Source organism: Benincasa hispida, chromosome 6, assembly GCF_027475165.1.
Source record: "Benincasa hispida cultivar pf3 chromosome 6, pf3_genome.v1.1, whole genome shotgun sequence".
NCBI lineage: Eukaryota > Viridiplantae > Streptophyta > Magnoliopsida > Cucurbitales > Cucurbitaceae > Benincasa > Benincasa hispida.
This window is the reverse complement of record NC_143483.1, coordinates 59,177,976-59,197,477: the sequence shown is the minus strand read 5'-3', so window position 1 is coordinate 59,197,477 and position 19,502 is coordinate 59,177,976. Positions and strand designations below refer to the sequence as shown.

At 32.7% G+C, this 19,502-nt stretch overlaps 1 protein-coding gene and 1 pseudogene across 6 annotated transcripts; one reads left to right on the top strand and one right to left on the bottom strand.

The window, feature by feature from the left end:
• The first annotated feature begins 7,323 nt into the window (after nucleotides 1-7,323).
• Nucleotides 7,324-11,696, top strand: LOC120069709 (Leucine-rich repeat (LRR) family protein). 2 transcript variants are annotated; one of them, XM_039021500.2, is made up of 7 exons: nucleotides 7,324-7,803; nucleotides 8,066-8,296; nucleotides 8,638-8,784; nucleotides 8,904-9,046; nucleotides 9,135-9,249; nucleotides 10,198-10,327; nucleotides 11,094-11,696. In XM_039021500.2, the coding sequence occupies exons 1-6, from the start codon at nucleotides 7,525-7,527 to the stop codon at nucleotides 10,285-10,287; spliced, it is 1,005 nt and encodes a 334-aa protein (XP_038877428.1). In that variant the 5' UTR covers nucleotides 7,324-7,524; the 3' UTR covers nucleotides 10,288-10,327; nucleotides 11,094-11,696. The 2 variants fall into 2 exon arrangements, with proteins under 2 accessions (XP_038877428.1, XP_038877429.1); XM_039021501.2 differs by lacking the exon at nucleotides 11,094-11,696 and adding an exon at nucleotides 10,436-10,589.
• A 1,292-nt stretch (nucleotides 11,697-12,988) lies between these two features.
• LOC120069706 (SNW/SKI-interacting protein pseudogene) lies at nucleotides 12,989-18,735 on the bottom strand (annotated as a pseudogene). 4 transcript variants are annotated; one of them, XR_016530157.1, is made up of 6 exons: nucleotides 18,477-18,733; nucleotides 17,310-17,427; nucleotides 17,140-17,223; nucleotides 14,625-16,470; nucleotides 14,330-14,422; nucleotides 12,989-13,381 (listed from the first exon to the last, which is right to left on the bottom strand). The product of XR_016530157.1 is annotated as an SNW/SKI-interacting protein pseudogene, transcript variant X2 (transcript). The 4 variants fall into 4 exon arrangements; XR_016530158.1 differs by lacking the exon at nucleotides 17,140-17,223; XR_005479637.2 differs by lacking the exons at nucleotides 17,140-17,223; nucleotides 17,310-17,427 and having other exon boundaries at nucleotides 18,477-18,735.
• Between the last annotated feature and the right edge of the window lie 767 nt (nucleotides 18,736-19,502).

Sequence of the window (19,502 nt, the reverse complement as noted above, 5' to 3'; positions counted from 1 at the left end):
CTCGATGGTTGATGATCCAATAGCCTTACTCGATGCTCTCCTGTGTGATTACTCAATTCTCCTCAATTTGTTTATTTTCTTGATCATTCTTAGTCTTTTTTGCACAATTTTCTTGTAATGACTCCAAAATGCTTTGGGATCGTTTAATCCTACAAAATTAGCAATTAAAGCAAATAACCAACACGATTTTGGGGAATTAACATAAAATATATACATCCTTTAAAAACCTAACAATATCCCAATCCTTAGACAAAATCTTCCTCAGACAAAGGTTCCTTATAGCCAATATTCTATAAATTTAACATTTTATTAACTTATTTTAATCCTATTAAAACAAGTAAAAGATTTTCCTATTTTTAATTCTATTAGAAACATTTTTAACATAAAATTTTAATCATTTACTAAAGCCCTTTTTAAAAACAATTAATTATAACCCTATGTTTCCATGAAATTTTTTATTATTGATTTTAATTCTCAGTTATATAACAATTATATTAAGAAATTAAAAAAATATATATAACATGCATCATTCATTTTCAATAACATGCATAATATAACATATATATTAAAAATAATGAAAATAAAACTATATAATATACATGCTTTAATCAATCATTAAACTATAATATAACATTTATATTATACACATGCATACTATATAGTATACATCATGCATATAAAATTAAATATAACATTTATATGCAAAATAATGTATGATTATGCTATTTCATTAAATAATATAATTTTTATATTAAACTAATGAAATTTATTTTCATGCTATCATATTATATAATAATTATATTCTAATATGATTCATGAAGATGCTTTAACCTATGTGGGATTTTAAATCTATATGACATATATTATGTTATATATATTAATTTAATAATACAAACTAAATTAAAGATCAAAATAGATAGAATTTGGGACCCCTAAAATTTAATTTAATTAATATAATCATATGATAAGAATTTAATTAATAAAATATATAAATGAAAAAAATAAAAACGCAGAAATTTAAAAAAAAAAAAAATGCTTCCAACAAGGCTTAATTCCACAATTAGGTGAATGATAGGCATCCCTTTGACCACTGCATCGTTTTTAATACTTGAACCTTCGTGCGCAAATTAGTAGAAGGCACCACAACGCTATCACCTAGCAATGTGGCGCTTCCGTACGGAATCAAAATTCTGCTTCGATTTTTTGCCTAAATAGCTTCGTTTTTCATCTGTTTGTTTTGGAATTGACCTTATTCTTCAACAATAGTTGCCAAAACAATAAGACTCGGACTTACATACTCGAATATTGAATTTAAATGCCTAAAACACCAGACTCGTACATGATCAAATCAAGGAAAAAAAAACCAATAATTTATAATGCCAAATTCGAGAGCATCTACTTTACAACCACATGCTTTAAACATCAGCAACCCATCTATCTAATTCAGTAAGATTTCATAACGACAATTGAAAAATGAAATTGGTTCCGATACCAATTGAATGGATTGAATAGCAATACGGGAGCGGTTTATCGCTTTGTCCAATTGTGTTACGGAAGAAATTACAGAACATAAACAAAAGAATTAGGCTAAACATTAACTCTACAAGATTGATAGATCTTGAAAAGAGCATGTTCGCAGTGTTAATTCCCTCAATGTTATCTTATTTGTTTGCTTAAAATATCTGTTTTATAGGTAAAATCCAATCCCGATACTTTTGGAGTCGTTACAAGAAGTTTCAAGTTTAATGGAGTCAAATTAGGCAAAAGGATCACTTAAAGAAGAAGAACAAGGACAAATTATCATTCTACCCTCAAAAGAAACAATTTTACATGCTTTAGCACCACTCGGAGCATCGCAACACTCTCACTATAATATGGTCTAATGCTAGCTCAATGCTATAAGACAGAATACACCAATTTTATCCCGAACAAATTGGCGTCGTTGCCGGAAAACCGAGAATTAGCTAATTTGAATTTTGATTTCCTCTTTTTTTTATAAAAAATAAAAAATAAAAGAAATAATAAACCAAAAAATAGTTAGTATGATTAAATTTTCTTTTGTGCATGACCTGCTCCTCTTGGAGTATACTTTTTTATTTGATTGTAGACATTGATCGTGAGGAAAGGTGACTTCGAAAGGAAAGAACAAGAGGAAGAGAAGAATAATTTGAAGAGTAAACTTTTGAACATCAAGAAGAAGAACCTACTCAACCAAACAACATGGGAGAAGCAAGGGAACGAACCATGCGAGAACTAGCAGAGTTGAACTATAATCAACAATTGTTGTGCATCGTATATCCGAAGACGACCATCCCATTTGAACCCAAACCGGGACTTGTGCATCTCCTACCCACATTTAGAGGACAACTTGGCGAAGATCCGCATAAACAAATGAAGGAGTTTCATTTAGTATGTGATGGAATGCGCCCACACAGGGTAACACAAAAGCAACTCAATCTTAGTGTCTTTCCCTTCTTCTTGAAGGATGTGGTCGAAGATTGGTTATATTACCTACCAGCAGGATCCATTAATACTTAGAGTGGTTTTAAAAATAAATTTTTAGAAAAAAAAATTTCGGCATCTAAAGCTCATAATATAAGAAAAGAAATATATGAGATTAAGCAAAGTGTAGGAGAATCTCTTTACGAATACTAGGAAAGATACAAGGAATTGTTTGTTTCATTTCCTCGTTATCAAATTTCTAAATAGTATCTTATCAAATATTTTTATTCAGGGTTGCTTCCATTGGAGAGGAGCAATATTGATGCGGCTACCAGAGGGGCTTTAGCTGATAAGATGCCCATCGAAGCAAGTCAACTCATATCTACTATGGCGGAGAACTCTCAGAATTTTAGGACAAGGATTCTCGATCACACTATTTGTAACTACCCGGTCCCCTAGGACTTAAGTTAGGCCGTTACTAAATACATGCATGCATGGAACTCAAAACGAAACTCGATTATGGTGAAATAAATGCTAATTAAATAAGGTAAGTTCAAAAGACTTTCATTAATTTCAAATATTAAAACAATAGTAGGGCACCCATAAATCATAAAGGATAATAAATAAGTCTGAAAAACGATTCTTAAAAATAAGTTTTAAACATCAAAACTAAAAGTTAAGAGAAACATGAAAAGAACTCTAAATTTTATGATGCGGAAGCGTAAAAACTAGTCCCAGTGGCTCGATCACGAATTCCGCTTGTTCATCGTCAGTGCATCTCTACCCTTACCCGAAACAACAACATGAGAAAGAATGAGTATAAAATACTCAGTAAGTAACTCCACTACTGGGGTCAGGCTGGGCATCTATGTCCTTTAGATACCCACCTCTGGTGAAATATATAACTGTTCTAGTCTTCATGGGACACATATGCACATGAAATAAGAAGGAGACTGAGCCCTATCCTATTGTAGTTAAGTATGCCCACTACCTCTGGTTAATCCCGAAGGAGACACAAACTGGTGAATCCCGAAGGAAGCACAAACTGGTGAATCCCGAAGGAAACACAAACTGGTGAATCCCGAAGGAAACACAAAATCTATGGGCATCTAACTAATCAGTAAGGACATTTGCATAGTCTCAACATCATAATCATCACTGTACGAATCTATGACATACATATAAACCTCAACATCATGGCTCTACAACATACACATATACCTCAACATCATGGTTCTACAACATACATGTATACCTTAACGTCATCAGATCAAATACAACCATGGAAGCACATACCATCTCATACTAACATTCAAGTGTTTATGTGCTTAAATAAATAATTCAGATCTCGTAACAGAACATACTTTAATCATATTATACTATCAATCTTTCATGTTGTCATTCTGCCATAACCTTCATTTAACATGCTAGCATATATCTAATGTTTGGCCCATGGGCAGTTCCAGTAGTAAGTTCTTGATATTAGGTCAAACCAAAAAGCAATTGAATCTTTGTGAAATTCTTGAATTCTTAATCAAGCCTAAACATAAACCAAGCTTTAAAATTAATAGTTAAGGCCAAATTCCAAACACCCAAATATTACAAAATATTTCCAGATAACCTTACCTAAGGTGTGGTCCAATTCGAATTCACCTTCCAAACCTCCAATTTTAAGTCCAAATAATTAGCAAACCAAACTCTTCTTCAATGAAATTCTTGAATCAACCCCCTAATCATAATTTGAAATTAGGCTTACATGATTAAAGCTTGAATCAGATACATACTTCACTACCAATGTCTCAAATAAATTATCCATATATAGCTTCGTCAAAAATCACTTCCAAATGACTTTACCAAAATTTCTCAACAACCAAAATCAATCCACAAGAGGGTAATCAAAGCATAAAACTTACCAACTTCACTGAACAACACCTCAACACCTTCACAAACTTGAATCCAAAGTTGAAACACAATGGATATCAACCAATTGATGTCAAAAGTAAATGAGTATTCAAGAATCAATCGAAAACAAACCCAAACGGCAGAAATCTTACCCAAATCGATAAATCCAGTGACGGCAAAAGCAAATGACGCTTGAGCAGTGGTGGACGAAGGTCATGAAGAAGAAACTGACGCGGTGGCTTTGGGCGGCGTCGGACGGGCTCACGAATGTGAGGAAGAAAAGAGGGTGGGGTTTGACTTTTTATAAAAAAAATAATAACAACAATAATAATAATAAAACAAAAAAGGAAGTAAATATAATTACATTTAATTTTTTTCCGTTTTATACTATTAAATTCCTTTCTGTTTCAAAAGAAAATTAATTCCGGCTATTAATTTTCCATTTGAATTTCAAATTGAATAATTTCACACCAACAATTAAATTTCTGCACTTATACTTGAAGTCCAAAATTCTAAAAATGCCCTCCAACTAATAACAATTACTAAAATTCCAAATAATAAAGTTACTGAAATTACATTATTACTAAAAAATGTGCGGGGTGTTACATTCTTCCCTCCTCGACTTTCGTCCTCGAAAGTTCATTATTGAAAAAAAAAACTCCGGGGGTGTTACATTCTTCCCTTTTCAAAGAACTTTTGTCCTCGAAAGTCCGTTCCTGAAAAAGCTCCGGGTACTTAGTCCTCATCTCATTCTCTCACTCCTAAGTGGCCTAACTGGTGATTCTTCCACGGGACTTTCACAAGTGCAATCTCCAGTGCAACGTCTTTACCTCTCTGGCGAGAAATTCTACAGACTTCTCTTCGTAACTCATTGTCATTAACGTTTTTACGGATCTGTAACAAACATAAACGAAGATTTTATAACAAATTTTGGATAAATGTTTCAAGAGAGGAATGAGAGAAGAGGAGAAGAAGAAATTCTAAGAGAAGAAGAAATTCAGGTAGATGAAAAAAGAGGAAGAAATTGAGTAGATGAAGGTGTAATTCGAGGTTAATTGGAAAAAAGAAAAAGAAGGTCTTGGGGTTTAATGTGAAAAAGCGAAGGGAATACATTGGAAATCTAAGGAATCCCTCATGTCTGCTCACGTTATCAATTTTGTCATGTCAGCCATCCGCGCCAATCGTGCCAGATTCTTTTTTCTTTGATTGAGTTTGAACATTCCATAAAAGAAAGAAAAAAAAAAAAAAAATCACCCATCTTGTCAAGGGTTATTTGGGATGCTGAGCTGATATAAAATATTTGGAGGTGGAGTTTCTATATCTATGTTTAGGATGCAGATTTATTTGGTACCTTATGCAGTTTTTTTTAATTCTAAATAATATGTTGTAATGATTATTATTTTTGTTTTTAATTTTTTTTATTCAATAATTCTACCAATTTTTGTTTGAATAAAATATGGATTGCAATTTTTTTAAAATTTTTAAAACTTTTATTTCTTTCTTTTTTGGACAATAAACAATAATTAACTCATTACATTTCTAGTAGAAATATGGTTAAATAAAATGAGAAACTACAAGCGAAATCAAAACTTTTGACTCTAGCTAATTTTTCTTCATGAATTTCATTATCATTTTCTTCTTTTTCTTTTTCTTCTTCCTATTGTCGCTTTATATTTTTACTATGTCATTAATTTTTTTAATTAAATCTCCCCCATCGTCGTAACCAATGGAATGTCACCACATTTCTTCAACATTTTCATATTCTTTTCTTCTAAATTTGGAGAATCATCAGAGAACATATATTTACTTTTCACTAATTCTTGCTAGAAAATGTTTCAAGAAAAAAAAATTATTTTATGATTTTATTTGTTATATGATACATACTTTTCGTCAAACTATTCTTAACACACATTTGATATGTGAATTCATTACGTATGTGATCGGAGGTGGTTGTCGAAGCCTACAAAGGTGATTGTCGGAGTTAGTCATCGGAGTTTTTTGTTGGAGCCAATTGGTCATTGGAGTTGATAGCGCAAAGGTGGTCATCGAAGTTGGGTCACCGAAGGTAGTTGTCGAAGGCCATAATTAATTGTCGGAGTCGTTGTCAGAGCTCGAAGTTGGTCGCCGGAGTTGTCGTCGGAGGTGGTTGTCGGAGTTCGGATTTCATCGCCGGAATTTTCATTGGAGGTGATTGTCGGAGTTAGTTCTCGGAGTGTGATAGTGGTCGATGGGTGGAGCCATTCAAAACGTAGGAAGAAGTGAGAGTTGGAGTAAGTTGATAAAATATACCAACTCAACTCCACCAATATTTAAAGTTGGTAGGCTAAACAATGAGTTGCTATATTATACCAACTCCACTCAACTCATGTCGGTGAACCAAACATCCCCTAATTTTTATCAAAGCCACCCCTTTTTCCTCATTTATTTCTAAAAATACCTCAAATTTTCAATTAGCCACATACATACATATACACGGTAAATCTTTTCATATTCCCCTTCACATTTCAAACCTTTTATAAATTTAAAACCAAAATTCTAAATCTCTTTATCATATTAATGTAAATTAATTGCTTTCTCAAAATATCTCAAACCTTTTAACTTGAAGTCCCAATTTTTTTTTTCAAAATAACTTTTATTCGGCCTCAAATCTCAAAATGTAAATGGATATAAAATCTCAAATTATTTAAAATAATCCCAATATCCCAAATCCTTTAATAAATTAACTCCAAAATCTTCAAATTTCTTATCAAATAAATTTAAATAAATAAATTTCTCAAATTACCTTACTTATGTAAAATCTATCAATTTGAGATCAATCGAATCCTTCTAAATATGTAATTAATTTAAATACGTCTAAGTCTAAAAATTTAAATTAAATTTGGGATAATTAATTTAAATTTTGGCAAAAAAAAAAAAATCGGGATGTCACGCGCTACACTATGAAGCCTGGAAGAAGTAGTTTGGGCCTTATAGTGTTTTGAAAGACGCATCAGATGAATTGGGCCCTGACGACAATTTTTCGAGCACACAAAATCTCCCTTCGTCAAAAGACCAAAAGAGATCGTTTCTGGAACGCAAACTCAGAATTCCCAATCAATCAAGCGCAAGCAGAAGCTCCATTTTTCCGCGAAACAAGCTTCAGCTCCAAGCTTCTTTGCCGTCTGCATCTCTAGGTTTCGCATGGCCGCTGCAACCGAATCATCGCCAGTTTTAGAATCGAAGGAGGCTGATCTCAATTCTACGGTTCTTGATCTCACCAGCTTTCAGCTCCATGACCTCGACTCTATCGAGTTGCCTTCGAGTTTAACGGAATTGGACCTGACTGCAAATCGACTTTCGAATTTGGACCCTCGGATTGGAAAGCTCTCGAACCTGAGGAAGCTCTCTCTTCGTCAGAATCTCATCAATGATGCTGCCGTTGAATCGCTCTCTCACTGGAACGCACTCTCAGGTCTCGAGGTATTCAATCGTTCTTCGTTGCGTTCATGTTTTTTTTTTTTTAATTATTTCAGAACCGACGGAACATTTCTTCGCATTACAATTTTAGAGAGTTAATTTCGCTTAGTTTTTGCTGTCTGAATGCGTACAGTGTGAGTTTTAAAGCTATATCTATAGTCTTATGTATCATATATAGTCGAAAATATAACTCGATGATTGTTAAAGTGAAAAAACTCCAAAATAATGCAAGATCCTGCTATATTTATCTTTGTTGTTTTCGTAGGAACTTGTTCTCAGAGACAATCAAATGACGAAAATACCTGATGCGAGCATATTCAAGAAGCTTTTGGTATTTGATGTTTCTTTCAACGAAATCACTTCGTTACATGGCTTGTCGAAGGTCTCCAATACACTGAAGGAACTTTATGTATCTAAGAATGAAGTTACTAAAATGGAAGAGCTAGATCACTTCCTTCAGTTGCAGATTCTTGAGCTTGGTTCCAATAGACTACGGGTTTGCTCTCTTTATCTTTTGTTAAAAGTTTTTGTTGCATCAATTAGTCTACAATATGAATTTTATCTGTGCTTTCTGGAAAGAGCTGTCATTATTACAAGTGGTCGTAGGAAGTGAATATATGGTCATCCAGGCGTTATTTCCTATTGTATTCTTTATATGCAATTAAAGGCGCAACGCACATGGTGAAACAAAAAAGCTTAGAAAATAATAGCAGACATTCTCTTCTGAAGAATTAAACAAATAAAATGTTGTTTGTTTCTCATTCTCTACAATAGTCATGTTTTCCAAAGATTTTTGGATAATAATATTTTCATTGAAGTTTCTACACTGCTTTACAGGTAATGGAGAATATTGAAAACTTAACCAATTTAAAGGAGCTATGGTTAGGGCGTAACCGGATTAAGGCAGTAAACCTTTGTGGACTGAAATGTCTCAAGAAAATTAGTTTGCAAAGCAACCGTTTGACTTCAATGACAGGATTTCAAGTATGATACCTGAATATGATAGATATTTCTTGTTTCATTTTGCAAGATAAACGTCCTGGTGCATTCAATTACTGCTGTTCACTTTCAACAACTTTTTTATTCTTTGCCTAACTCATCAGGACTGTGTTGCTTTGGAAGAACTATATCTCAGCCATAATGGAATTTCAAAAATTGAAGGTGTTTCAACTTTAGTCAATCTTCGGATATTGGATGTCTCATCAAATAAGCTAATGAGTGTGAGTGACATTCAAAATCTGACATGGTAACGAATTCCCCAGCTCCATCTTATGCAACATATTTATCTTTTCTAGAGTGATAATCTGGTCCTCTCATTGGATCAATGTTGGCAGTTTAGAAGATTTATGGCTTAACGACAACCAAATTGAATCACTTGAAACCATTGCTGAGGATGTTGCTGGTTCAAGAGAGAAACTAACAACCATCTACCTTGAGAACAATCCATGTGTAAGTTTTCATACTCAAAAATATTCATGACTTGAAAATTTTCTTTCAATTTGGTAAGCCGATATGACCATTAGCGTCCAAACTCTTGATGCCTCACCAATTTTTGATGATTAAGGTCACAGAGGACACAATCGTACAACCTTTTGAACAAGAGAATGGATCTTGTTCAAGTAATGTTGTAGGATGAAATTATTTACTAATAGTTTATATTTTTAATTGTCTTCTCTTTATCGGCAGTTTTGAAATTTCACTGGCCTTTAAAAACAAATAGTTCTTAAAAGGTCCGATTTAACTAGGATTTTAAGAACATTTTTAATAAGCTTACAAACAAAAAATAAAAAATAAAAAACAAAAATTGTCTTGAACAGGTCCTTTTTTTAAAAAATTGAATTAATAAAAATTAAGGCCCCATTTGGTATTTGGCAACTTTTGTGTGTGTTTATGTGTGTGTCTATAAACACTAAATCATCTATTAGTTTCTATGCCTTTGTTGTCTACATGTGAGGAGTTTTTTTACAAAATTAAAACCAAAATTTGAAACCTAGATAAAGTAATTTTTTGTCTTTGGAAATTGGCTAAGAATCCAATTCTTTACCTAGGAAATTCGAAAACTGTGAGAAAGAAATTGTGATAAAATAAGGATAATTTTCCTAAATAGTTATCAAATGGAGCCTAAATCATTCTCAAATGGGGCTACCTTTTTCGTTTTCAAATTTTAGCTTGGTTTTTTAAAATATTGGTTTAAAGTGATAACAAAGTTTTAAAAAAAAGGCTTATAGGATAGAAGTAGTGTTTATGAGCTTAATCTTGGGTCTTCGGTTCATTTTAGTTATTTCAGCAGCCATACATATTGAATGGATCTTTCTGCTTGGCATTTTGTCCTGAGTTGTCAAACATATTCAACTTTCTTTCATGATATCTAAATAAAAATTGATGGTCTGTTTGCAGGCAAAGACTCCCAACTATAGTGCCAGACTAAGAGAGATCTTCCCAAACATACAGCAAATTGATTCGGAGATCTTTACTAAGAACTTTTGAGACCAAAATGCAGCTTCTCATGGACAGCCATAATATACAAGTAACATGCCTCCACTCATTCTTTCATTGTTTTAGTTAATCTTAATTTTGCAATTAATGTTTTAAAACTTTCTTTCTTTGATATCTTTTGATTTAATTTGTTAAACAGGAAAAATTCTGACAGTACGTTCATTAAAATACCCAATACAAACTTAAAGATCGAGTATTATTGGTTAAAACATCATGAGCAAAACTGAAACCAATTATAATTATTAAGGGTATTTTGTAAAAATGAGTTGTTTTCTATTTTTGTCTGTTGATTATAGATTTATCTCCTAATGTTTGAAGTTCCGATTGTGTTAATTTTGTTCGACATTTTAACAGAGATGGCTATAAAAGATCTCTCTTTTAACATGTATATAAAACCAATCAAAAGATTGAGTAAAACTGGAAAGTGAAAAATATTAGCAGACTGAGACTGAATTTCCTTAAGTTAAATACTAAAGCCCGTTGGTAATGATTGTTCTTTTAAATAGTTTTTTGGTTTTGGAATTTATGCTTGTTATTTTCTAAATTACATACTATGATTCTCATATTTCTCGAAGAAATGTTTGAATTAAAAGTCAAATTCAAAAAACAAATAAGTTTTTGCAAACCAATTTTTTTTAGTTTCTAAAATTTGGTTTTGGTTTTTTAAAACGGACGAGAATAACAATACAAAGAAACCTATAGGTGAAAGTAGTATTTATATTGATTTTAAAATGGAGCTTAAATAAATTGATTATCTGAATTTAATTCTTTTTCATTGTTATGGGTCGGTTCGGCAGGTAAATTATGGATAAATGATGTTAAACAGGAGAGGGAGATACAAGCTGAATGAGTTTATCTGTTTGTTGACTTCTTCCCTGCTCTATTCTTAAAGGGTTCTGCGTTCAATAATTAGAGTACTCATCTAACCAAATTTTGCATATTATGAGTGCAAAAGCTTGTTTGTGAAGTTTGAAACGGGAGAGTTAATAGAAGTTTTCAATGTCCATTCTCTAAAAGTGTCTCTTACGATTGTTCCTCCCTTTTTTTTCGTGGAAGATTGAGGTCAGATGCAAGTTTAATGTCTTATTTTATGTATTGTAAAATTTTCCGAGTGGGCAGCTAGAAAATGTCATTTTTGTCCCTTCATACCCAAAGGAAAACAGCAGCAGCAGCAATAAAACCAAGGGCAAGAACCGCACAAGTGCTACAAATGCTGTCGTATGTGACAATGCAACCTAGCTTAGGTCTTTGCTCTTGGCCAGGTGAATGCTTTACATCCGCTCACTTGTATTTAAAGAAAAAAAGGAACTGTTTTCTTTGAATCTGAAAACTGTCTTTCATTATCGATCAAAATTATATTCATAACCTTGAAAGTCGTATTATTCATGAATTTTCCAAAAGCAAATGTTATTTCGTTTTAGTTCTTTTTTTTTTCTTTCGACAAAATATTCCAAAAAAAATAAAAAAAAAATAAATCAGGCACGTGTGACTTTAAATTATTTACGTGAGTTGATGTATCTATAGCTATTTGAAGTTGTAGAGTTATATTGGAAACCTTTTCTTTTACTTTTAAATCACTTGCAATTTTTAAATTCATAACTTTGAAAAGCAAAACGGCGATGTTCAGTATTCTTAAGTTTTACAGAAATAAAATATTTTTCTAATAAGATAGTGTAGATAAAATACTTAACTATGTCCGTTGATGTCCATTCATCGCTGTTTTGTTTTCCAAAGTTATAAAATTGCAAGTGAATTTTAAAAGTAAAAGAACAAGTCTCTATGAACAAGATTCAGATTTTCGAAATCTTTTTGCCCTGTGTTTTGAATGGTTTGAATGTAATTATCTTAAGTATAACAAACCGACTCACCTTCTTCCTTATCTCTCTAATGTATCTTTCTCGCTTTTAAATCACCCACTTATATAAGGATCAAATGAGGCCTGAGAAACCAACCTTCAAAAATGTTTTTATAGATTATTCTTATATTTTTAAGGAAAAGAAACAGTTAGTTACGTTTTCGGGAAAATAAAAACCAAGAAACTGTCATTAAACATCTGTCAAGCAATTCTATATTAAAAAAAACAAAACAGCAGCAATTAACCAAAAAAAGAAAAAAAAGGAAGAGGAAAGCATTGTAGCGTCAATTATAAATTTAAAAGTTGATTGTGCATAGAAAATAAAAGTTTCAAGTAAACATAGTATTTAAACCTAGGAGACGTTTGGATTGAAGAAAAAACTCGAGAATAGATTATTTCATACATTATATACTAATGAATTTCTAAAAATGTGAGTTTTCTTAAAGTCTATTCTCTTTCCGCTCTTAATATTGATTTATTAATTAATATATAAATATTAAATTTATAATTTAGAAAAATATATTAAAATTTAAGTTATATTTTTGAATTTAACTACTCTAAATTCATAAATTAATTAGGTATTAATTCGTTAATAAATTATATATATAATTAATTAATTATTATTATAATCAATATTTTATTAGATAATTTTTTAATAATTATAATTCATTATTTTTAATTAAAAATGATATACTTATTTTTTAAAAAATGATTTGATTGTTTTATTAATTAATAAATCATATAGTAACTTTAATATAAATTAATTACTATTCGATAGTAATATAATGAATTTTACTCAAAATCTTAAATTGAAATTATTGTAATGTCCATGATTAATTTTGACAAAATACAAAGTTAATTTATTATCATAAAATTTTGTTAACATTCTCATATACTTTTAAACACAATCATTATTTGATATATCGCCCTCCAAAATCAACGAACCCCTGGCTTTCATATCCTCCTACGTTTCTTAATAATTTTATAACTTTCTTGCTGGAACTTTCCGATACATCGGTTGTGACAATCGTCAACGATTTCTTTGCTTTGTTATTTTCCTAAAGAAGGGTTAATAAAGAACAGTAGAGAAAAATGATACAAAGTCGGTCTCTTCTCTGTTTTCTTTCTATTTCCTTCGTGGACTTTATAGTGTTTGAAGTGATTTCCCTGTTGATCCAATTCGTCATTGAAGAAAAGAAACCTGATCGACATGGAAGATAACGAGCCATCCTAAAAGACGGATTAGGTTAATTAAAATGCACAACGGTATATAGTATGCTGCCGAAGAAGATGATTGATCATCAATCACATAACAGATATTCAAATCTCAATCCAACTTGGGATTTGTTCAACAAAAAAAAATGATATGTAGAATTAAGATCCAAATGGTAAATTTCATTTGGATTTTGTCGTTTGAAAATGATTTTGAAATGGTCAAAAATTAATTTTGTCATATTTAAAATATTTCTAAAACATACTTTTAATTACTCAAAATCGGTGAAAATGACAAAAATGTTTTTGACAATTTTAAAATTACTTCCAAACATCACAGTAAATTAAAAAACACCAAAAACAAAATGCATTTTGAAAGTTCGAATGCATGCAAATTCATGGCTATAAGAGGGAGTACCGCAATCCCAAAAAAAGAACAGATTGTGATTGTACTCGCTTGAAAAGCAAACACAGAAATTCCTATAATTTCTATTGCAAAAATACCTCCCAAACTTTGAACATTGCAATAACCCTTAACCTCATAAATATTTCAAAACTATTTTGAGTTAGAAATCCTTCAAAATTTTGAATTAAATTTAGACGAACTATAATGATGACTTGAGACGGTGTGGCAGTACTTGATCAAGTACTAATTTTGTTCCGCATCACACTGCCAATACAATTTCAAGTCTCAATTTTCATCCAACTTTCAAATAAATATATACTTTTATTGAAACATTTAAGAAAAATCAAGGATAATAATGTAACATTCAAGCATTTTTTAGATAAAGGGTAAGAAAAACAAAAAGGAAAGAAAGGAAAGAAAATAAGAGAGAAACAACAATGGAAAACAGAGAAGAAATATCTTGATCAAGTTGGACCAACTCAAGAAAATGTAGTGAATGATTCATTCATTAATAAGAATATCACTATGTTAAAACAAGGAATATTAAGTAAAAATGTCACCTCAAGGCCTCCAAGTTAAACGTGGAAATTTTGGCACCATTTTCTACGAAAAGTCTCCTTCTGATCGGGATGCCAACTTTTCCACCTGTTGGGCTGTTGCAAAGAAAAATTCAATCCAAATGAATGAGAGATCTTCGAGAAAAAATATGGAATAAAATAGCAATAAATTAAAGGCAGAAACAAATATATATGTTACCCACAATTTAGAAGCAGTTTGTATGAGTACCACTAGAAAATTACAGAACCCAACTCATAATATAATTCAAATACAAGATAAAACTGAGTGTATTTGTACCTCCTAATGCCCTCTTTCAAATCCAATGCGAGTTCTACCCGAACCGCCATCGTAGCCGTCACGCATTGATGAACCACCACTGGCTCTCATTGTCCCACCACTGCCAACTTTATCCATAGCTTTCTTACCTTTCTTCACTTCAGTCAAGAACTGATCGAGTCCAAATGGATCAGCTTCTTCGACTTCTCTTTCAAACTCAACCGGTCTGTCTCTAGGTCCAGACCTTTCTGCAGTGCCTGAAAATGACTTGTCTGGTTTGAAGCGATCGGTTTTCATAATCTTGTCTAACTGTTCATCAGCACCTCCATACATGTCAGAGTCAGCATCTTTCTTAGGTCTGTAAAGGGTTGAGAGAGTGGGTTGAGCGGTAAACAAACCCTTGTCGTATATATTGTACTGGTCGTCGGTGGCAAATCCTGAGTCCATTCCTTTATCTTGGTTAAATAGCCTCTGATCATACATAACTTCTCCTTCTCTACCTGCTCCAGTAGAAGCCATACCAAGTGCAACCTTCTCACTAATATCACGATCTCGATCTCTTGTAATCTTGCTCTTCTTCCCCATTGCTGCATCTTTGGCCTCCAACCTTCTTTCCCTTTCCCTCTCTCGACGTCGTTCCTCACGAATCTTCTCACGCTGCAACCGCTCTTCCCTTTCTTCCCTCGACTCCTTTGGTAAATCTCTCTCCTTTTCTCTAACACGCTCAAACTCCCCATTTATCTCAGAAGTATCTCTATCAACAGTGCTCCTCTCAGATGAATAATGAACTGCAGAAGGAGGTGCAGCACCAGTCCTCTCAGATCGAGCCTTTTGAGCTAAGGCTCGAAGCTCCAACTCCTTCTTCTCCTTCTGCTTCATGAGCATTTCTTTCTGAACCTTAGATCTCATTGCAACTGCTTCTCTTGCTTTCTGTTCTGCAACATATAGTGCTTCAGATAGCTTTGCAAAATTATCGTTGATTTGAACTTCTTGAAGGCCTCTCCCATCAGCTGCAAGGCGCTTGTCAAGTGGAATTGTATAACCTTTTGGATTCTTCCAATTTGAAATACAAGGTGGTATCTTCCAGTCCTGCTGATCCTTCACGGTGACAGGACGAGGAGGGGAATGCATGACAGGCACAGGGGGAGACCCAGAAGCTCTAGGAACACGCTTATGCTTGAACTTCGGAGGCTCGAGCGGATCTACCGACATTTCCACCATTCTAATGATTCTCTCCTTGGCACCTGAATTAAAAGCTGCCGACTGCTGAGATGGCTTATACTTGATAAATTTTGAATCTGATGATTGCTTGGCTACATTTTTAGGCTGAGCTGCACTCAATCTTACATTCACTATTTTTTCAAGTGCAGACTTTGTTTCCTCGGTTGTTTCTTCAATCTCTTTCTGCAACTCTTCATCTTCATCACTCTCTTCGTCATTTTTCAAGATCTTTGGAATGAGGTCTTTGTGTTGTGAATAAACAATCTTTCTAGAATTTTCATTCTGTTTGACAATAGCATCATATGCAACATTTCCATGAGCATCTACGGTAACAGGAAGAATCTTTGATCCAGGCTTTGATGATTTGTCTCTACCCATGTCATGCGGGTATTGAGCAATGTGAATCTCTGGGAAAGCACCACCATCTCCAAAATCCTCTGCTCTCCGTGGAACAAAGCCACTACGCTTCAAGTAAGGCGGCACAGGATTGGCCTTAGCAACAGAAGTTTGCTCTGCTTCTGATGAACTAAACCGCTGCTTGAACCATGGATCATTTGAGTGATCATAGTGTGTCACAGTTGTTGATTTTGCAGCAGGAAGAAGGTCTTTCAGAGTTGCCATAATTTTTGGCTGCCTAATAGGGACCCTGCAGAGCCCATGAAAGATCAACTAACAAACACCTTTATTTAAAATACTATTAAATTAACACAGATTAGACTTATCTATTGCAGAAAAATGGAGGAAATTAAACTCTCTAACAAATAAGGGGCTTTAAGTTAAAGAAGAACCATTGAACTCTGATCAAATTATAACAAAAAGAAGCTGAAATCTTCCCAGAAGAATAAGTTTCAATTTATAGAGGAAAGGAGGGAAGGTGTTTCTAGTTCGCTCACAAAAACAGGTGAAACTAGTTGGGAGGTTAATTTATTTCAAGAAATACTACCTTAAAACAGCATTTTTTTTTTTTTTATATTTCTATTGTCATTAAACTTATTTAATATTTGCATATAATGTTCCAATCAACTGCTTCCAATGCAGTGTATGTATAAATACCTTCGAATTAAAAGTGTTTTGCTAGTGAGTTGAACCCCAGGGGTTAAGTCTGCTTAGACCAATCCAATGGTCAATTCAAATAATCATTTGCTTCCAGCGTGATAATAAACAAAAAGTTTAAAGACTACTTTGGTCCTTGTATTTCCATAAAAGGTTCATTTTGATCCCTGTATTTTAAAAAGGTTCATTTTGGTCCTTGGTGTTAGTGTGTGGTTAAAATAGTAACAAAATTATGAGGTGGCGTTTTTTATAAGAGGCTTACCCTAGATTGATTTTGAATGAGAAGTCTAAAGCGTTGTGAAAAGGGTCCCAAACGGATGTAGAAGATTGAGATGGAAAAAAAAACCTAGAAGATTGAGATAGAAAATTTAAAAAAAAAAAAAAAAAAAAAAAAAACCAGAAGATTGAGATGGAAAATAAAAAACCAGCTACCTGCGAACTGCAATTGAAATCACGAAGAGGGGCCTGAATAATAAACCATAATCAAAGCAAATGTAGTTGGGATTTAATGGGACCTGACCCCATCCAGTTTAAAATGACCACGTGGCACCTAATCATCTCATAAAAATGTCAACTCATAATTCTGTTACATTTTTAACAGCACACTAACACCAAGGATCAAAATGAACCTTTTCCAAAAGTATAGAGACCAAAATGAATCTTTTAAAAGTACGGGACCAAAATGGACCTTTTATCAAAGTACATGACTAAAGTGGACCTTTTATGAAAGTACATGACCAAAGTGGTATTTAAACCTAAACAAAAACTGCAAAAGAAAAGGAGCAAAGTTATCAATTATATAACTACCGAATTGATTTGATTTCAAAGAAATCCAGAACTTGGAACCAATGTGACCATGTGAGTTGTGACTATAAACTTGAAAGTCGCCTAAATAATACAAAATTTGAATGCCTATAATACCATACTTCATTCCGATAAAACAAACTTGGAAATCAAACTATAATCAAAATAATCCCCGACAATACTCTTTAAAGTTCAAATCAATGACTAGTCCATATAGAAATCATTTAAAAAAAAAAAAAAAACCCACAAGATCCTGGGAGTGCTGCAGAGAGATCTCCAGTTCCACGCGAATATGAAGCATAAGAAGAAATGATTTATAGCATAAGGAATCACAACCTCACGACCAGAGACTAGAATAACACAACCGATATTCAACTCAATGACTCCGTGTTTATAGAGAAATCATTCTTTGCCAAGTCTAGAGTACGAATAGATAATCTGAGTGCTAGAATCAGCTCTCCAGCTCCATAATAATATGAAGCAAAAGAGAAGAAATAACTTGTAGCATTTAAAATTGAGATCCTCACCGCGGAGAGAAGAAAAACACCATTAATATTCTACAGAATGACTATCCAAAGAGAGATCATTCTCTATGAACTCTAAAATAACTAAAATCTTCGGAATGCTAAAATAACATCTCCGTTCCAGACGAACATGAAGCATTAGCAAATAAGCAGGTAATAGCATAATAAATTACGATTCTCACCAACGGAGACAAGAATAACAGTATCAACTTCCAGATTCTAGGTTAAATTGCATCAACTACGAAGAAAGAGAAAGTTAAAGAAAACGAACCTCTAAACTACAACGACAGAAGAGGAAACCGACTTCGTTTCTACAACTAGGAAATAGACGCCGTAACGCGTAGATCGTCGACGGCCTCCGACAAGAAGAAAGGTGAGTTTCTGCCTTCCGGCGATGGCCTTGATTGAGGAGAGAGAAAGCGAGTTGAGGTTGCTGAGACTGAGAGAAGAGGATTGAGGAAGAAGAGGGATTTTGGTTCGATGACCCTCGACGAGAACTTGGGTACGCTGAGACGAATACTTGGGCTTGGGCCGGGCTGTAGGGCAGGCGCTTTATATATAGCAATTTGCACGCTCGCCCAGCCGCCGACCTTCGTCGACGCCCTTTGTAAATTCTCATTATTACCCTTTTCTTTATAAGATAGGATATTTCATTTGTTTAAAATTATTTTTATTATTTTATAGAACGATTTCACTTTTATCCTTCGTTTATCTAATTTAAATTTGTACCTTACACCGCCAAGTGAGGTAACTTTAGATATAGTTAATTAAAAGAAAAAGAAAAAAATGAAAAATACTTTTTTAGATTTGAGTCTTTAACGTTGGTTTCTAAATTTCTATTTAGTTTTTAAGTTTTTAATTTGATTTCATTTCAGTTTTTAGCTTTCAAAATTTACAAATTTTCCATCGAAATTTGAGTTATATTTTAATATGATACCTAAATTTCAATATTTACTTTGACTTCGATTTTTTTTTTTAAAAGTAAATACTCACTTTTAGTATTTGATTTTAATACCTACTAATTAATTTAAAATAATTATGAAGTGAATTTTTAAATTTAAATTTAACAATGATGAAAAATAGTGAAATTTAGACTCGATTCATAATCATTTGATCTTTTTTTAAAAAAAAAAAAAAAAAATTAAGTCTATAGACACTATCACCTTCAAATTTTTTTCTTTATTTTATCCCCTTTTACCAATGATTTAAAAAAAACCAAGTCAATTTTTTAAAACTTTAAAAAAATATATAACTTTTAAAAACTTGTTTTAGAATTTAAAATTTGGCTAAGAATTCA

Coding starts and splice junctions, on each gene's coding strand:
- LOC120069709 (XM_039021500.2), top strand. CDS start 7,525: ATGGCCGCTGCAACCGAATCATCGCCAGTTTTAGAATCGAAGGAGGCT. Junction 8,785..8,903: donor CTTCAATGACAGGATTTCAA/GTATGATACCTG, acceptor CTAACTCATCAG/GACTGTGTTGCTTTGGAAGA. Junction 9,250..10,197: donor ACCTTGAGAACAATCCATGT/GTAAGTTTTCAT, acceptor GTCTGTTTGCAG/GCAAAGACTCCCAACTATAG.